This window comes from Mandrillus leucophaeus, unplaced genomic scaffold, assembly GCF_000951045.1.
Source record: "Mandrillus leucophaeus isolate KB7577 unplaced genomic scaffold, Mleu.le_1.0 Scaffold840, whole genome shotgun sequence".
NCBI lineage: Eukaryota > Metazoa > Chordata > Mammalia > Primates > Cercopithecidae > Mandrillus > Mandrillus leucophaeus.
This window is the reverse complement of record NW_012109142.1, coordinates 648,292-668,546: the sequence shown is the minus strand read 5'-3', so window position 1 is coordinate 668,546 and position 20,255 is coordinate 648,292. Positions and strand designations below refer to the sequence as shown.

Here is a 20,255-nt window from a genome sequence, read left to right as displayed (position 1 = left end):
TTTTTTTTTTTTTGAGATGGAGTCTCACTCAGTCTCCCAGGTTGGAGTGCAGTGGTGCGATCTTGGCTCACTGCAAGCTCGGCCTCCCGGATTCATGCCATTCTCCTCCCTCAGTCTCCTGAGTAGCTGGGACTGCAGGCAAAACACCACCATGCCCGGCTAATTTTTTTTCTTTTTTGTATTTTTAGTAGAGACGGGGTTTCACCGTGAAAATTTCTAGTTCTTATAGCACAATACAAATATTTTTCTTTATGTTGCAAATAAATAAGCATGTTAAGTGTATAATTATTTATTTCAAAATACTAAACTTTAAAATATAATACCTTATATTTCTTAGTGATGTATGATTAATTTATTTAAAACTTAATCTTACTTAAAATGACAGTTATATGTGAAAATGTTTCTTAAATCATGTTTAGACATCACTGGTATGTAATTATTTCTACATAAATTAGTATCTTTTTTATTTAAAAAATTTTTTGGTTAAAAACTTTAAGAAAATATAAATAAACCAACCTACTTATAATTAAAATTGTAATTGCATAGTCTATGTTTTGCCTACTCTGAAATCCTTTGTGACATCTCTTTTAAGTAAAATTTTAGTTCCTAGAAATAGTTCAAATAAATTACCAGATATGACATTTACTCAGTGAGGATTTTAAAACACTATAATCAAAAGAGATTCAGTTGCTTTCATAGAATAATGCACTATAATTTCAGTTCTAAGAAAATCTTCATTTAATGTAACTTACTTTTAACATTTAAAATAAAGGTAAAAAATATGTACACAGAAGAGGTTTTATTTTAATTAGCTTTGTTTTTCCTTTTTATTTGTCTTCACTAGGGAGCTTTGGTGGGGGTCAAACCATGACTGTGACAGGCACCGGATTTAATCCACAAAATTCAATTATATTAGTTTGTGGCTCAGAATGTGCAATTGACAGGCTTAGATCTGATTACACAACATTATTATGTGAAATTCCATCTAATAATGGTAAGTTGTCAGAAAAAATAATGGAAGTCTTTGAGAACTAGTTAATTTTATAAAGATCAGTTAATTTCTTTTTTCAAGTTACTGGCTGCCTTGGAGTAATTAAATCACTTTATTACTGTCCTGATTCTAAGCAATTTCTCCAGGACATTTTCTAGATTCACATGTCTTTTGAGATTCATAAATTGCAGATGGAATTGTTTATAATAAATTGCAGTTTTCCAGTTTATGGTGTAAACTGATGGTTCTTAGTCTACTGAGCATACCAAATGGAGAACACATTTTTAGTTCCCATTAGAATATTAGGCTTCCATTAAAGATAGGAGTTCCATTAATGGCTATGAGTGTCAATGCCGGTGGTGCATTGCTAAACTCAAACCCTACCTGTGTCATTGAATAAGTTATTTAACCTCTCTATGCTTCAGTTTTTCCAACTATAAAGTGAGATGAATCACAGTAGTCTACTGGATTTTTGTCAGGTTTAATAAGTTAATGTACATAAAGTGGATGGAATGATGTCTAGAACCATATGTAATTCGCTATTATTCTCATGCTTACTTATTCATTTTTAGTTAATGGTTAAGAGCCTGGTCTCTGAGGAGTCCCTGTATCTCAGTTTTGTTACTTACTGTGTAACCCTAACTAAGTAACTTAACTTCTCTCTGCTTCAGTTTCTCCAGGTATGAAATGGAGATATTATTAACTCTAATTCAATGGATTGTTGTGAAGATTAAATATTTGGTAGTTTAGACAACAAATCTTAGTTATTACTTCACAAAATTTAAGAAGATATTTAAACAATGTGAATATTCTAGAAGAATAAAGGATATATTTTATGTGAACACATTTTTTAAAACATTAACAAAATTTTTGAAGCTTTTCTAAATATTATTGCTTCTTTCTCTGACTTCCTTAACAAAGAATATTGAAAAATGCAATATTTTTATGACTGAGCTTATTTATCATTTTGACACCAGAGTTTGAATCCTGATTAAAAATATATATATATACGTAGCAATGCTTCGAGACTTGTCAAGGTTTTAGGTTGTTTGTCTTAACACTGGCTCTGCATCTTCTCGTTATGTTTTTGCATCAGGTTTCTGTAGTCCTTGTTTCTGACCTTGCCTTCAGCTGTCACTGCTTGCTGTTATCAGTGTGTGTGTCTTTAAGCAGTTCTTCCCTCCTTCCTGCTCTAATTTACAAAGTTAGATTCTCTAGAATTGGAAAACTAAGCAGGCAGGTTTGTAGAATGTTCTACACAAGAGTCTCCCTGGGAGGATCCAAGGGCTTTTTCTTCTGTTGATAGTGAGCATGAACTTTGTAATGTTTTTGGCTATTGCTAGAGGCCACTATTATTCATATGCAGCCCATGTATATTGGAAAAGGAAGATGATTGTGTGAAAAGGAAGATGTTATTGAAAATGTTTGGAGGTTTTGGAAATGAATCAGGGTCTGATGGCAGAACTGCATTCACTCTGATCCTCCTCTCATAGGCACGGGAGCTGAGCAAGCCTGTGAAGTGAGTGTGGTTAATGGGAAAGATTTGTCACAGTCAATGACTCCGTTTACATACGCTGTGTCACTGACTCCACTCATCACTGCAGTGTCTCCCAGGAGAGGCAGTACAGCAGGCGGCACCAGACTGACAGTCATGGGATCAGGATTCAGGTACTGTCTCCACACACACATGCATCGTTGTGCATTTCCAGACTCGAGCCATTACACCTGCTTTCTCCTATGCCTGGACAGTGTGGAAATACAGTCATGTAATGTGTACCTATATGCTCGTAACTTATGCTTAAGGCAAAAATAGTACTAATTGCTAACATTTACTGAGTATTTATTTTGTGGCAACCACTTGCCTACCCACAGAGACATCCTGCCTTACTTCCTGAGATGTTTTTATCTCATTTTATGGTTAGAAGACAGATTAAACAGGTTAGACAACTTGCCCCCAATCCTAGTATGTAGCATCACAAATATAAATCCCCTTCTTGATATGCTTTCCCCACCATCTTATCTCCAGCCATGATCTGCTTCATTGGGTCAAAGAAACACCTTTCCATATAGCAAGTCTATTCCACTGTAATTGGTCAAGTTTCTTTTTCTTAAACATACTCATCATTTGGCTCAAGTTTGTGCACTGCGTTGCCATCATTATTCAGATGGGGAAGGCTGAAGTCAAAACACCAGATCACATACACCACAGAGGCTCATTGTAACTCCTCAAGCAGTTGTGATTACCTTTGACTTGCATTTTTACCTGGAGGTTAAGTTCTAAAGTCCACAAATATGATAAAAATGTCACATGGACAAGTGATCCTTGAAAATCTCTTTTAAAAGTACCTGTTGGGAGATCAACATAGAACCACTGAACAACAACAAAAATCACTGCTTTATTTTCCCCAACACTGGAACACTGGCTATTTACAGTCCTATTTTCTGGACTCTTAACCTCTTTGTTTACTTTTTTTTTCAATAAATATTTTGAAATCTTAGTATCGAAAAAAAGCATCAATCTGCACTTTGGTGGCTGATAGAATCAGGTTTATTTATTTATTTGTTTATTTTTTGCAATAATATGTAGGAATAAAAGGGTTTGACAGCATGATCTAGAAGTTTGAGAAAAACATACATGTTATGTGTTCCCTCTTTTTTTACAGTGAAAATGTAGAGGATGTTCATATCAGTATAGCTGAAGCCAAATGTGATGTTGAGTATTCCAACAAGACACACATCATCTGCGTGACAGATGCCCATACTCCCTCAGGGTGGGCTCCAGTTCGTGTCCACATCAGAGGTGTCGGCATGGCCAAACTGGTAATAGTGCTGTTGGGTATAGTAATCACAGCAACAGAAAACTAGCATTATGGGAGGTGGGCTAATTGGTAATGGTTGTTTTACTTTAATATCTCCAAAAAAAATAACTGAGCTGTGACTATAATACATTTAAAGTAGCTTATGTTTTTTGTTGCTTTTCCTAAAATTTTTATTATTTTAGATTTTTTATTTTTCTGAGTTGTGGGGTAATTGGTAATAGATTTTTTAAACTTGATCATTATTGTGAAATAAACCAAGAGGCAATTATAACACATTTTAAGTAGGTTAGATTTTATTAATAAAATGCTTATTGTTTGTATATATTATATATATTTACTATGCAATATAAATATATTTATATTGTAATAAAAAGCTTTTTGAAAAATCGAATGAAAAACTCTGGTAAAATCCCTAAATTTTAAGGTCTCCTATGTTCTATTACAGGATAATGCTGACTTTCTTTATATTGATGCTTGGTCCTCCAATTTCTCATGGGGGGGACAATCTCCCCCAGAAGAAGGGTCTCTTGTTGTTATTACAAAAGGACAGACCATTCTGCTGGATCAAAGCACCCCTATTTTGAAAATGTTGCTTATTCAGGGTAAATTTCTGAATATCTGTTCATTAGACTCTGCCTGAGAAATATTTCTGTGAAACTGATTTAATCAAAGTCCACAATTAAGAACATCCATAGTTGCATCATATTTTTAGTACACAGTGTAGTCCTGGGCTTTCTAAATTGAGTATTGCAATCCATTTGTGGTTATGATATTATTTAATGTGTTGCAGCCAGCATTTTAAAAATTAAATAGGATAGAAAGCATCAGAATGGATTGCATGCATATGAGTAAGTACCTTTTAAAAGTAAATGTTGTTTTATGAAACTTTTGGTTCAATAACAAAGTGGGGAGGTGTCAGCATGCCCGCCCACTTTCACTGGATCACAACAAAAAAGGCATTTTCCACATTGAAAAACACTGATGTAGTGGGTCCCAAGAGTTAAAAAGTCATAGAGATTTGTCCTAAATGATCCCCTTGACTCCCTTTGGAAGATAGGCTGTGATTTTCACCTTTCCCTATGAACCTGTTTCAGTTGTTGCCTGGGGTTGTCTCTGCTGCTGTATTTTGTTTTTTACTGTAGAAAACTAAATAACCATGACTGTGATAATTGCATGTAAAAGAATCATTAATTGGTAAGAGTAGACTGCTTGAGGATTTAGTGTAGAAACTTTGCCATAACAGCTGAGCCATCTGAAGACTCCTGCATTGTTATTGTACTATTTTTAACTTCGGGGAAAATAGAAAAGTTTCAGGTTTTTGAAGTTATTAAATATTGGACCTTTGGACAAATAAAATTTTACTACTTACAAATTTACACTAGTCTCATAAAAATGTATCTTGGTATGATCTTTAATAATGCTAATCAGGCTGTAGCTGTTGACAGTGCAAATTAATGGGTAAAAGTTCAGAGCTAATGTTGACATTATAACCGTTTTTATAAACATGCTTTTCTTTAAATGCTTTCATTATTAATTTATATTTTGAGGTGCTGTCTTTGTAGAACGAATTTGCATAGCTGAGCTATTTAGTAGCATCTAAAATAAGCTACTTTCCCAATGTTCGAGGGAAAGTAATCTTCCCTGGAATTTGATTTTCTGTAAACTCCCACTGTCTTGTCTGGAGTTTTTATGTTTTTATGTTGCCAAAGAACTGAAGTGAAGTTACATGCATAACAATAGCAGAACTTGAATGAGGAATTAAAGTTTAATTTACTGTATAATTTAATAATTATTATGTTAAATTGTAATGAGTAATTTAATAGGTAACTTTTAACAAGACTTTTCCTTGTGATGTATTTTAAAATTCTATGATTCATAGGTGGAACTCTAATATTTGATGAAGCTGACATTGAACTCCAGGCAGAAAATATTCTAATTACAGATGGAGGCATTCTTCAGGTACTCAAAAGAACATAATACATGTTCATTTTTAACTTTTCTCCATTCCTTTTTTTAAATACTATGTGTAAAATGGATAGTTAATTATACCAACCTCTCCTAAGTTTATCTTTGTTTAGGTCTCTGTTTTTGGTATAAAATCCTTCATGTAGGGATAAAAGTTTCCCAGAATATTGTGTTTTTAATGGGAAGATAGTAGTGTATTCCCATAGAGCAGAATTTAAAATAGAACAGGAAAGAATTAACTCTTAGATGTGGCTAAAGTCAATCAGTATACCTTTCAAAGGTCTGGCATAGTGTATTTGGCTCACTAGAAAATTAAAGTTTTATCTTTCCAAAGAAAGATATGAACAACTGAGCAATTAATGCTCAAAAGAGAAGAGAAGATAGAAAAGAACAACTTTTGTGTAATTAGAATTGTGGATTTGGGGTTTTAATTTTCTGAATAGCATTTGTGACATCTTTTGCAGATTGGGACAGAGACATCCCCATTCCAACACAAGGCTGTCATTACCTTGCATGGGCACCTGCGATCCCCTGAGCTTCCTGTCTATGGTGCCAAAACACTGGCTGTGCGGGAGGGAATCCTGGATCTGCACGGTACTGTGGCCAAGTGGCTAAGGGAGTTGGTAGAGAAAGACTCACCAGGACACCAGGGATAATTATCCTGTGATAATTATAATTTATCCTGTGGCAAAGTAAAAGTGTGTTAGGCTTCTCATGTCTTTAGATATCCCCTATGTACCCCTTCCTTCTTTCCCACATCCAAGCAAGGCTGGCCCAGACATCAAGACTCAGAACCAGGCCAAGCGTGGTGGCTCATAACTGTAATCCCAGCACTTGGGGAGGCCAAAGCAGGTGGATCACCTAAGACCAGGAGTTCCATACCAGCCTGGCCAACATGGCAAAACCCTGTCTCTACTAAAAATACAAAATTTAACCAGGCATGGTGGTGCATACCTGTAAGTCCAGCTACTTAGGAGGCTGAAGCAGGAGAATCACTTGAACCCAGGAGGCGGTGGCTGCAGTGAGCCAAGATCGCACCACTGCACTGCAGGCTGGGTGACAGAGTGAGACTCTGTCTCTGTCTCAACCAAGGTCACACTTGGGAAAGTCTTTCTGGGCCTTTTCTACATTCCTCCTCTTCCCCCTTTCTATAGGCCTCCAGGCTCTTCTCATTTCATTTTACAGTAACTGTAGTACCTGTCTGTGATTGCCTGTTTACTTTATTTATTTATCTATATAAAAAGACTAAGTCTAGAAGCAGAAGAATGTAATTTCTTATATTTGTATCTGAAAATGGGGTCTCTCTGAAATATAACAAGAAATTTATAGTTGTAGATTTCTATAACTATATCCTAGAACACTGTCAGCAACCAAAAATGATTTTGATCATGTTTGAGGTACCAGGGCAACATACTATTTAAAGAAAGCATGGTGTGAATCTTTTTTATATTGAAGTCTTCTACATTGCAATAATCTATCCCTTTTATGAATTTAGAATACCAGAAACATGATACCTTATTATCATAAAAGTCCTACCTGGGGCTCACTATGTATACTACGTAATTTCTTAGAAAAGTCTACATTTGACTCTAGATTATTAGTTTAACAAATTCCTATCAATAATGACAAAGACAATAGAATTCTGCTTTTTGTCAATATTATCACACCCATTTACATTGTGTCCCTGTAAAAAAAAAAAAAGATGGTTATAAATAGGGTATATCATTGCAGAAGAATATTTTTGAAAAGTTTTATAGTCATATGCATGTTATTACAAACACAATTGTTACTTTTATAAAGCAAGCATTCTACATATTTCTTCTTGAAGAAATGTATGAAATGCTAAGGCAAAATGAACCTTTCCAACACTGATTCAATTTAGGAAAAGATTAAAATGCATAAAGTTCTCAATAACCAGTCAAACACATGTAAAGAAATACTCAGTGTGTACGTTGGTTCTAGGTGTGCCTGTTCCTGTGATCTGGACTCGCTTGGCTCATACTGCAAAGGCAGGGGAAAGAATTTTAATTTTACAAGAAGCAGTAACATGGAAGCCAGGAGATAACATTGTAATTGCAAGCACAGGACACAGGTATGATGTCTTCTGGGCTTAATGATATGTATTTAGAAAAGAAATTTTTACACTGTATAAAGAGGGACAATTCAGATGGTGCATGACTATTTGGTTTAAACTTGAAAACTCTAATAAAGAAACACGAACAGCCAAATACAGATTTGCCAAGTGTTAACATTAGGTTGATCCCATTTGTATTGCATTATAATTGATAGATTTACAATAAGAAAAAATATAAATTTGAACTTATGAAATAACTATGTCCTAGTAAAATGTATGTTTTACATAGTTTGGCTCCCATGTAAGAATCTGTTTGGAAAAAAGAAGCATTTGACTACTAAAAGTCATTTGGAAATATCTTAGAGTTTTAAATACATACTTTAATGAATGCAAAAATGTAAATGAGCTTCTTAGTGTGAGTCACTAAAGAACACGTTTGAAAGCAGCCAGTGAACTCTCTTATCTTACAGCCTTAGCAGTGGCTCCCATGGAGCAAAATTGTCAGTAATGACTAAATAAAAGAAGAAATCATTATATGAAAAGTGATGATTCACATAACCTTTTAGGTGCCTGTTATTTTAAAACTGAAACTATGACCCTTAATTTCTGTTTAATTACATATTTTAGCAAATAAGACATAAAAGAAAGAAATTAACATAATACCACCAAGTATCACGGGGGTAGGGGCAAGAGAAGCATTATTTTTGCTTTATTGTTCAAATTATAGATAATAGTAAAATTGAATATGGTTGTGATTATTAGGAAACAAACAGTGATTTATGATAAGAAACAGCTAAATTTTATTAAGGCCATGATTCAGCTTAAATTTAAAATTCAAAATGGCATTTTGTGTTTGCCGTATTCCATATTAAAAATAGACTTGCAGTTATTAGGAAGAGTTAAATATATACTTAGCTTTAGTGCTCATTTTGTTCTGCCCTTGGAAGAAATTTTAATTATATAAAGGCAAAATAAAAAAGCAGGAAAATGACAGGGTTTACTAACAGAATAGAAAATCTTCATTTATGGTTTTTTGTATGAAATGAAAGGGTAGCTTTAGGGTTTAGAATGGGGCTATTTAATTTTCAGAAACAAGAATTAAGGAGTTTCCCACCAAATCTAATTGTTCACTGTGTCCTTGATAAATCCTATTTGATAGTTTGCAAACACAGTGGTTAAGAAAATGCCCTCAAAAGTCAGTGGTTAAGAAAATGCCTTCAAAAGTCAGTTTGTCTGTGTCTAGCTCCCAGCAATACCACTTACTAGTTCTGTAGTTATATTATTTTACCTTTCTGTGCTTCAGTAAAATTGGAATGTTATTAGTAAAGATTACATTAGTTAATAAGTGTAAAGCAGTAAAAGCAGAACTTGGCTCAAACTAAGTGCTTGTTACACTTAGTGTTGTTATATTACAACAAAGGAAGGAAAGATGTGTTTAGGTACATACAATATATGAAAATGCTTTTCAGAACTTCTTTTCTAAAGAAATCATTGTATCATCCGAATTCAGGAAAATTCAAGAGAGGCTAATCTAAAGCCTTTTTGCATACTACCTGTGAGATCTTGTACCACTGGTTCACCCTTATCTCTAAGCATCCTTAATCTCCACCTCTCCCTGCCCCTCCCCTACAATTCCTTCCCTGCATCTTTTGCAATGATTCTTGTCCCCATCCACCCATTATCTTGATAAACAGCTTTGTTCTCCTGTCTCCTGTAGCATCTTTCTTTTTTTTAATCCTTTATCTTAGAGTTGTAAACTGCTTATATATTATATGCTCATTTCTTCTATTTTATCCTTACTATCCTTTGTTTTCTTTCTTTAAACCCCTGCATTCTAGTTTTCTTCTTTACAAATCTTTTTCAGTGACCTTGTAATTATCATCATTCATTATTTCCTTTGCATCACCAAGTTCTTTTGGTCTGCCCTTGGCATGTCCCTCATCAGCTTTCTCTGCTCTCAGTTTGATTTAGGTTCTCAGCCTCTCACACCTGGAATATTACATCACCTTCCTATTTGGGCTCCATTTCACTTTGTTACCCCCACGAATTCATTCTGCATTAATTTGTTCAATCAATCAAAACCTGTTATTGAGTTGTGACAGGTGCTGTACTAAGTGCTCAGCATATAAAATGATTTCAATGGGTCTCATTCCTAGAAGAGCAGACAAGTCAGCGGAAGGGACAGAAAGATATCTCATAGGACTGCAGCGTGGTTGCTCTGAGCATTAACAGAGCATTATGCAGAGTGTATTGAGAATGCAGAAGTAGGGTTGGGAAAGTTGAGAGAGCTGCTTTGAATCTATTTCACATATGGCACTGTCATTCGAACTGCCATTTAAAGGAGGGAAAGGATTTGCCAAGGGAGAGAAGGGTCAAAAGAAAATGTTGGGAAAACACAGAGGTAACTCCCTTAGGCTTACCTTTGTTAACAGCAGCAATCACTTAGTAGATACTATATTATACAATCAAGCACTGACACACTTGTCTCCTTAAAATCAGGGAAATTTTCCACTTGGCATCCCCAGTGCTTAGTTCCATGCCTAAAATGCAGGTTAGACCCTCAATAAATGTTTGTTGGATGACTAAATGCATGAATGTATACATTATAGAATTGGCAAATTCTTTCTGCTGTGACTGGAATTTGGGGTATATTTGGAGGAATGGTAAAAATGAGATCTCCTAAACTTCAACTCAATCATTTCTTTTCCTGTTCGGGAACCTTCAGTGACTCCCCTTTGTAAATGTTCTCAACTTGTGCATGACGGACATTTTGGACCAGATCACCTTCGTTATGTTGGGGAAATCCTGTGTATCATGGGATGCTTAGAAACACCCCTGCCTCTACCTACTAGATGCCAGTAGCAGCCCTCAATTGTAATAACCAAAAATGTCTTCAGGCATTGCTAAATGTCCCCTGGGAGGAATAAAATCATCCTCAACTGAGAACCACTGAGTATGATCCTCCACATTATAAATGAATAGTTTTCCAAATACTTTTAATAAGCTAATCCAGTTCTAGGAACGAATGTAGAACTTGAAAAATATTTAATTGAATTGAAAATATTTGTAAAACTTAGTTAATAAAGCAAGAATAAAATATTTTATTCTAATTTCTGTTCAGAATATTATATGACATAAGAATAGTTTCCTGTTTTTTCAAAGAAGCATTTAAAATGAATAAAGCAAATATACCAAAACAATATGTTATGTCAATTAATATTAATTTTGAACATGTTTTGTTAAAATTTTTACAGACACAGTCAAGGAGAGAATGAAAAAAGGACCATTGCGGCTGTATCTGCTGATGGCATAAACATAACACTAAGTAATCCACTAAATTACACACACTTAGGAATTACGGTCACACTCCCTGATGGAACTCTGTTTGAAGCAAGAGCAGAAGTTGGAATTCTTACAAGAAATATTTTAATAAGAGGATCTGATAATGTTGAGTGGAATAACAAAATTCTAGCATGTCCTGATGGATTTGACACAGGTAATTTTAGTAGCTCTCGTGGTTGGTATAATCATGCCATATAGTTCTAAAATTTAATTGGTATATGTTGAAATACATTATTTCAATGTATTTCATTGTAAATATCATTAAATATAATTTAGTGATATTAATCTTATTATAAGATACCTTTAAATATCTTGTAAATATAATTAAATGTGGAAATTTGAAAATGCTGATAGTATTTGTGAGTAACATGAAGATATTTGAATATATTGAAGAAAAGTGGTTAATGCTGACACTATAATGGGAGAAATAAGTGCACTTGGTTTCTGTTGATAAATTCTCTTTCTATACTTATGATTCATTATTATGTTTAGATTAGACCTTGATGATTAGTTTTACATATTGCCAGCAAGAAACTGCATTATTTAGATTTACTCAGAAAATATGGAGAACTATATTTGATAGTGATACAAAGATTCCATTTAGCAAATCTTTGATTCATCAGGACTTTTTCAATTTTCCAGAATTTGCAGTTTATCAGAACAGTGTGAGAGTAGATTTACTGTAGAAAGATACTTTAATTAATTCCTAGACTGATGATGCATAGACAGACAAATGGATAGATGGAATGATGGGGGGGGAAATCTATAGATATACAGATCTGAGCCAGTGGGGGTAGGCTAAGTCAGAGTTTTTCAAAGTCAGCACTGTTGGTACTTTGGCCCAGATAATTCTTTGCTGTGGGGCATCGTCCTGTGCATCACAGAATGTTTAACAGCACACTTGGCATCTACCAACTAAATTCTAGTAGCCTCCTCCAACAACTGTGACACCCAAAAGCATTTGCAGACTTTGCAAAAATGTTCCCTGGGGGCAAAATTGGCCTCAGTTAAGAACCACTGGACTAGGTTATGCTCTATTTATCAACAAGCCCAAAATGTCAGTGATTTAAAATATAAAAGTCTATTTCTCGGCCGGGCGCGGTGGCTCACGCCTGTAATCCCAGCACTTTGGGAGGCCCAGGAGGGCGGATCACGAGGTCAGGAGATCGTGACCATCCTGGCTAACATGGTGAAACCCCGTCTCTACTAAAAAACACAAAAAAATTGGCCGGGTGTTGCGGCGGGCCCCTGTAGTCCCAGCTACTCGGGAGGCTGAGGCAGGAGAATGGCGTGAACCCGGGAGGTGGAGCTCGCAGTGAGCCGAGATCGTGCCACTGCCCTCCAGCCTGGGCGACAGAGCGAGACTCCATCTCAAAATAAATAAATAAATAAAAGTCTATTTCTTATTCATACTACATGTGTCCCATATGGGTCAACAGGTGGGCTCTTCTCATTATAATTGCCTTGGGATCCAGGCTTATGAAGCATCTATCTCAGCATGGGCTTCTGTGATCTCTGAGGCAGGAGACGAGATTGCTGAAGAGTAAAGCACTAGCAACTAATTGCTTTGGTCTCAAAGTGATAGTTGTTTCTTATACTCCAGGGTCATTGGTCAGAACTGATTCCATGGCTATGTCTAACTCAAATTGAAGAGAGCGAGTTAGTGCAAATCCCATATACCCAGAAATAGAAGGGAAATGGATATTGGTAAATTTTAATGATGTTTATCACAGCTCTCATATCTATAGCAGGAAGCATAATGCATCTTACAAGTTCTCTTTTAAATATTTTAAGTCATCATTGATATCATTACAATACTATAAGTAGTTGAATAATAACTGATGCAGCTTAAATAATAGCCTTTTTTTAAAAAAGGAAGTATAAGACAAAGCTCACGGGATTTGATGTCAAGTGAGCCACGTTCTCATTCCAGTTCATCTGCATCAAGTCTCACAATGTACATGAAACCCAGTTTCATCCTGTTTAAATTAAGAACACTTTCTGTTCTATTTACTCTGGTTGTAAAAAGTAAGTGACATAATGCATATTCTCATGTTCTACAAATGTAAAATTGCATTGATTATGTTAATCCTCAAATCTTGGGGAAGGCTTCAGAAATAATAAAACTGAATCCCATTATCAATATTCCCTTGATCATTCAAATATTTGTTTAGTATCTTCTCTGAAAAATACTGTGTAAGTACTTTAGGGAATACAAAGTTGAACAAGACAAGGTACTTACCTATCTTGCTATCTGAAAGAGGAAATGATGTGAATACAAATAACTATGTTCTAGGATGAGGTTGAGATTATAAGTGAATCAAATGATACAATTACTTATGAGAAATTCAAATTGAGGATTCAAATCCTCAATATAGGAGGATTCTGACATGTTTTTTAATGATGCTTTAAAAACTGTTTTAAAGGAGAATTTGCTACACAGACCTGTCTCCAAGGAAAGTTTGGAGAAGAAATAGGAAGTGACCAATTTGGAGGCTGTATTATGTTTCATGCTCCTGTACCTGGTGCTAACATGGTAACTGGGAGAATAGAATATGTAGAGGTGAGAGGCATTATTACTAAATCACAGTGGTTTTCTCAAGGTTATCCATACGAGAAATATGTATTAAGCTCCTGCTGTTTGTCAATGCTATTTAGAATCTGATAGGGGAGACAGATACATAAGTAAACAATTTTAATATACCCATTTGATCATACCAAAATTTTGTTTCTCAAATTTTCTCACACCCCAAATCAAATTCATCAGCAATTCTATCTTCTCTACCCACAAAATGCTGTATCCAGAATCCAGTCTCTTTCCATACCTCCACCTGACCCTGAGCCTGAGCCACTATCTCCTCCCACCTGGACTGCTGTGATTTTCTCCTACCTGGTCTTCCTGCTTCCACCTTGCTCTAATAGAGTGTCCACACTTCAGTCAAAGTAAAATTTTAAAACCATAAATCATATCTTCTTACACCCCTCTTCAAAATCCTTCAGTGGCTTCATAGTATACGTAAAACAACAGGTCTAAGTCCATCCCATAGGAACCATGTGATCTGACCCAGAGATGCCCTCTGATTTATCTTCTATGACCCTATGCCTTGCTTGTGCCATGCTAGTAATAGAGGACCCCTTATGTGATCATGTCAAGCACATTCCTATCTCAGGTCCTTCATAGTTGCTTTTCATTATTTATTTATCTATTTATTTATTTTTGAGACGGAGTCTCACTCTGTTGCCAGGCTGGAGTGCAGTGGCACGATCTCGGCTCACTGCAACCTCCACCTCCCGGGTTCAAGTGATTCTCCTGCCTCAGCCTCCCAAGTAGCTGGGACTACAGGTGTGCACCACCACACCCAGCTAATTTTTGTAGTTGTAGTAGAGACAGGGTTTCACCATGTTGGCCAGAATGGTCTCGATCTCCTGACCTTGTGATCTGCCTGCCTTGGCCTCCCAAAGTGCTAGGATTACAGGCGTGAGCCACCATGCCCAGCCTGTACTTGCTTTTCATTCTGCTTGGAATCCTCCTCCACCAAATACTTGCATGGCTTATACCCCTATTTCAGTCAGATCTTTTGATGAGTGTAATCACTCCAGAGAGGACTTTCCTCACCACTTTTATTTAAAATTGTCACCCGAACTCCTATTTACTTTATTTATACATAACTCCTAACAGGATATCTATTTTTATTTATTTTCAATCTCTTCCTCTAGAACATAAGCTCTATTATTTTATAGATGTTGTCTTTATGGTTCTCTGCTGATTCCCGGGAACAATGCATGGCATATAGTAGATTCTCAGTTGATTATAAATTAAACAAATACTTAAATATGCATATTATTGTTACGACATTAGAAACTCCCGTGTATCTTATTTATATTCAGGCTGTATAATCAGGGTTTGGCATAGTTTTTATCATGTATTCAGTAAAAGGAAGGAAGGGAGGGAGGAAGGGATAATAAAATCCATAAATCCGTTAAACCGGGCACACTGCGACTGCATTGATGGTGACATAGTCAGCACCTCCATTTTGTAAACTTCCCTCCTCCTATGTTACATGTGACATCTGAGATATGGACTAAGTGAGATTGCTAGTTTGATCTGAATATCGAATATTAATAATGGTTAATTTTTAGTTTTAGATGGACAACAAAAATAGTGGACCTAATGTTTTATTTCATTGCCCCATGAGATTATATGACACACCTGTGCATGCTCACACGCATGCACGCATGAACGTACACATGCACACAGACACACTGGTATCCTCTGTATTAAATTATTAAATCATAGACCATTTGAAAGAATGCACAGCCCCGTGATTAAGAGCACCAGCTCTAGAGTTAGACCAACTTGGGTTTAAATGGAACTTCGTAACCATAAACAAGATACTCAGCCTTTCTAAACTTCCATTTATTAATCTGTAAAATGAAGTCAATGGTAAGTGCCTACTTTAGGGGATTATGGCAAAGACTAGGATCATGCATGCAAAGGAGCACAACATCTGGCACACATAAAACATTCAAGAAATGTTTCTTATTATTACATAAGAAGCAAAGTAAAGTAAAAGAGAAAAAGAAGTCTTTCTAGATGTTTTATTTTCTGAAACACAGACGTTTACTAATATACCAAGGTAAAAAGCAGAAGAGTCAAAGATGGCTTTTTATATTCTTTCATTCATTTTGTAGTAAGTGTGGTCTGTTATACATTGTATAAAACATGGTGGGTTGGAGGTTCAATGACATTTTCAAATAATAAACATGAAAACTTTAGAAGAAATAAATGTATTAATAATAACATAAAATTTGAGATTTTTTTGAAACAAGAAAATACGAGCTCAACATCTGAGCTATTACTAAATAACTGTGATTTCTGGGCTTAACAGGTATTCCATGCTGGCCAGGCTTTCCGGTTGGGGCGATATCCAATACATTGGCACCTGCTTGGAGATTTACAGTTTAAATCTTACGTAAGAGGCTGTGCAATTCACCAGGCCTATAACAGAGCTGTTACTATCCATAACACACACCATCTTCTGGTTGAGAGGAATATTATATATGATATTAAGGGAGGAGCATTTTTTATAGAAGACGGTATTGAACATGGCAATATCCTCCAGTATAACTTGGCAGTATTTGTACAGCAAAGTACCAGTCTACTGAATGATGATGTGACCCCGGCTGCGTTTTGGGTCACCAACCCAAACAATACCATACAACACAATGCTGTTGCTGGCGGCACTCACTTTGGCTTTTGGTACCGGATGAACAACCACCCTGATGGGCCATCCTATGACAGAAACATTTGTCAAAAAAGAGTTCCCCTTGGCAAATTTTTTAACAATACCGTCCATTCTCAAGGTTGGTTTGGAATGTGGATCTTTGAGGAATATTTCCCCATGCAAACGGGATCTTGTACGTCTACTGTGCCTGTGCCTGCAATATTTAACTCACTTACTACTTGGAATTGTCAAAAAGGAGCTGAATGGGTCAATGGAGGTGCCCTTCAGTTCCATAACTTTGTGATGGTGAATAACTATGAGGCTGGAATCGAGACTAAGAGGATCCTGGCTCCTTATGTTGGAGGGTGGGGAGAAACCAATGGAGCAGTGATTAAAAATGCCAAAATAGTTGGCCATCTTGATGAACTGGGAATGGGGTCTGCATTTTGCACAACAAAAGGCCTGGTTCTCCCATTTAGTGAAGGCTTGACTGTATCTTCTGTGTACTTTATGAACTTTGACCGTCCCAACTGTGTAGCTTTGGGAGTGACATCCATCTCTGGAGTTTGTAATGACAGATGTGGGGGTTGGAGTGCAAAGTTTGTTGACATCCAGTATTTTCACACACCAAACAAGGCCGGCTTTCGCTGGGAACATGAAATGGTATTGATTGATGTTGATGGCTCACTTACAGGTAATGTTACTTTTTAATTCGTGATAAAAATCCATTGGAAATACGTTAGCACAGAGTTAATTTGTTAAAGCAGACTTAGGTGCATTATAGATCTTACCTAATATCAAACTTTACTAATAATTTAAATGACAGAGGCAAGCACCAGGCACAGATGAGACATTCTTTAATGGAAGAGCCCCGAGCTGTCAGAGGCAGCCTCCAAATATGTCCTTTTTCTCCTGCATTGGCACATTGATTTTAAATTAACAGAAAATTTGGGGCAATATTCATGGAAAGATTGTTCACAAAGGGAAACCATTTCACTTTTAGAATGCCTCCATTTTATACTCAGTTAAATTGCACAGAAAAGAAACTGCTTACATCACTACACTAATTCTCCAGCCAGTCATGCTCCAGAAACATATAAATTGCAGTCTTATTTACAAAAGCAATGTAGACAGACTGGATCTATCCTTGTGAAAATACTTTTAAGAGAAGAAATAAGTCACAAACCTGCTGTGAACCCTTTTCTTCCAATCTAAATCCTAAATTTTTAATTTATTCAAAGAATACCAAAAGAGAACAAAATTCCATATACATTGTAGGTTAATTTTTTTTCAGCATTTCAAGTTCTGAGTAGGTCACATTTTTAATATTTTGTAAATATTCATGATTTCTAGAATTTAGCATTTTTACGAATTGTAAATGATAAAAATCTGTCTAAATAAGATAGCAAGGCTATGTGCCTCATACTCTGTGAGTCAATCGACAGGTAAACCTATAGACAGTAATGATTTACTTTTGAAAGGCTCTGAAGGATGAAAGAAGATTCATCTCAAAATTCAAATGCAAAACTTAAGTTTTCATCCACAGTCGTTAATTGTGACTTTAAAGAGGGAGAATGTTTGGATGCCTTTGGTATATAAAGCTTTGTGTAATGTCTATTGATTTACTTAATTCAGTTTAGGTTTTGAACATTAATTGGTAGTCTACCAGTTTCGAGTAAAGGCTTTATAGTCATAACACCTGGATTTATATCCTCCGTGTCCTTGAATAGGCTACTCATCCCAATTCCCATTTCCAACTTTGACTCTCATGGGTGCTTTACACCCTGTGCTAAATCCACAATAACATTCCTAACCAAAGAGGCACTGCAATGCTTCTATATGAGATCCTCTTGCCCCATGCAAACAAACAAACAAAAAATTACCCAGACCTTTAGATTGTATTAGTGGTACTATGGGTCACAATTCTGTATACTGTAGACCTTTTTTATGTTTCTTAATGTGAAATAAAAACATTTTGTTTGTTTGTTTCCCAGGGCACAAAGGACATACCGTCATTCCACACAGCTCATTGCTAGACCCTTCTCATTGTACTCAGGAAGCTGAGTGGAGCATTGGGTTCCCTGGATCAGTCTGTGATGCTTCAGTCAGCTTTCACCGTTTAGCGTTCAACCAGCCTTCTCCAGTATCTCTGCTTGAAAAGGATGTGGTTCTTTCAGACTCTTTCGGTAAGTGGAATATATTAGTTTAAACAACTTATTTAAATATATCTTCCTAAACTTTTGTCATCATCTTCTTGCATTGTTACTTGGTTGTTCAAACACTGCAGAAAGTATAATATTTATATTAGAGTCCAAGCAGGAAACAAATAGTACTCTCAAAGTAGGTGTTTGAGAAGCATTTTATAAATGCAGAGGCTAGCACAGTATTCTGCTTATCAAGAAACCTCCAGACAATATTATGATAGAGAGAAAGGAATATTGGCATAGCCCTTGGAGCAAGTAAAAATGTAGCAGTGTTTCTGCCACTCAAGGCAGATGTTTTCGATTGTCCTTGCTGATTGAGATGGGATGGGGGAGCATTTTCTAGGTTAATAGCTGCCTACCAGGTGCCAGGGATTGTGGATTTACTGATTTGTTCCAGTAAAGGTACAATACCTGTAACACCAGATATGCTTGACATCATTACCTGACTATGTTGCATTAATTTACTGTCATTGTTCATAATCCATCTGGCCAAACCAGCCAAACAAGCAAGCTAACTAAATGGGGATGTGGTGAAAATCCTGAATCTCACATTTCTTAATTCTTCAATCATGGCACTAATCTCTGCATTTCCCCACTACCCCCACCCCACCAGCAACTCGAGGATTTAAACTTGCTTTTATTTAATTAAGGGGGTGGCAAACATGGTTCCTAGAGTATAGGGTATCCACATAGTTCCTACTACTATATTTGACCCTGCTCCATTAGTTGGAGAACCAGTTTGGGAATTCTTCCAGTTACTAACTGTGTCTAGTGTCACTCTACCTGACCTAACCCACCCTGACTGGCTCAGATCTATATCTCTATCTCTTTATCATTCCATCCATCATCTCTCTAGAAATTATTAGTTAAAATATCTATTTATAATGAATCCACTCTCACAATACACACTGTTCTGAGGGACTGTAGATTCTGAAAAATGGAAAAAGCATTGATGAATCAAAGCTTTGCTAAACAAAATCTTAATACCATTGTCAAATATGTTTTTTTTTTTTTACATTTTCTGGGTAAATCTAAATGATGCAATTTCTTGACAGCAATATGGAAAACTGTAATCATCAAGGTGTAAACACATAATATGGAATCATAAGTATAGAAAAAGAGTTTAATAACAGAATCCAAGTGCACTTATTTTTCTCTTACAGTGTCAATATTTACCATTTCCCATCAGTATTGCAAATACTTTCATGTTACTTTAAAATGCTATCAATATTGTTGATTTTTCCCATTTAATGATATTTACAAAGTAGAGACTTGCCATTTAAAAATTTTAAACCATGTATCTCAATATAAACCAATTAAGATTTGAAAATGTTTAGCATAGTTATACCAGCCACATGATAGCTGCTAAAATTACTTATGTCAAACCCATCAGGACATGCTGGAAGTTTGTTATTACGCTCCATGTTGTCAGCTTCTCTTATTAAGATATTTCTTAGAAGAATTTCAACTTCTGTCCTCATTTCAAACGAATGCAGTCTTTTAGATTTTATATATGATTCAGGAAGGCAGGTATTTCAGAATTTATGACATAATAGCTTTTTTGTCAAGTCTCTCTGTGCCCTTTAAGAATTAAGATTTTTTATTTAGTTACTAAACTGTGAATACCTAGAGGGT

General features: G+C 35.8%; 1 protein-coding gene across 1 annotated transcript in view; it reads left to right on the top strand.

Annotated features, from left to right (window-relative positions):
• PKHD1L1 (polycystic kidney and hepatic disease 1 (autosomal recessive)-like 1) overlaps positions 1–20,255 on the top strand; it is a 168,118-nt gene that overhangs the window by 79,080 nt on the left and 68,783 nt on the right. Inside the window, exons 40-50 of the mRNA XM_011968382.1 lie at positions 845–994; positions 2,485–2,659; positions 3,655–3,811; positions 4,256–4,412; positions 5,690–5,769; positions 6,240–6,369; positions 7,738–7,867; positions 11,104–11,345; positions 13,618–13,754; positions 16,081–17,110; positions 18,411–18,601. Coding sequence (XP_011823772.1) covers positions 845–994; positions 2,485–2,659; positions 3,655–3,811; positions 4,256–4,412; positions 5,690–5,769; positions 6,240–6,369; positions 7,738–7,867; positions 11,104–11,345; positions 13,618–13,754; positions 16,081–17,110; positions 18,411–18,601 — 2,579 coding nt within the window. The remainder of the gene's footprint in view (positions 1–844; positions 995–2,484; positions 2,660–3,654; positions 3,812–4,255; positions 4,413–5,689; positions 5,770–6,239; positions 6,370–7,737; positions 7,868–11,103; positions 11,346–13,617; positions 13,755–16,080; positions 17,111–18,410; positions 18,602–20,255) is intronic.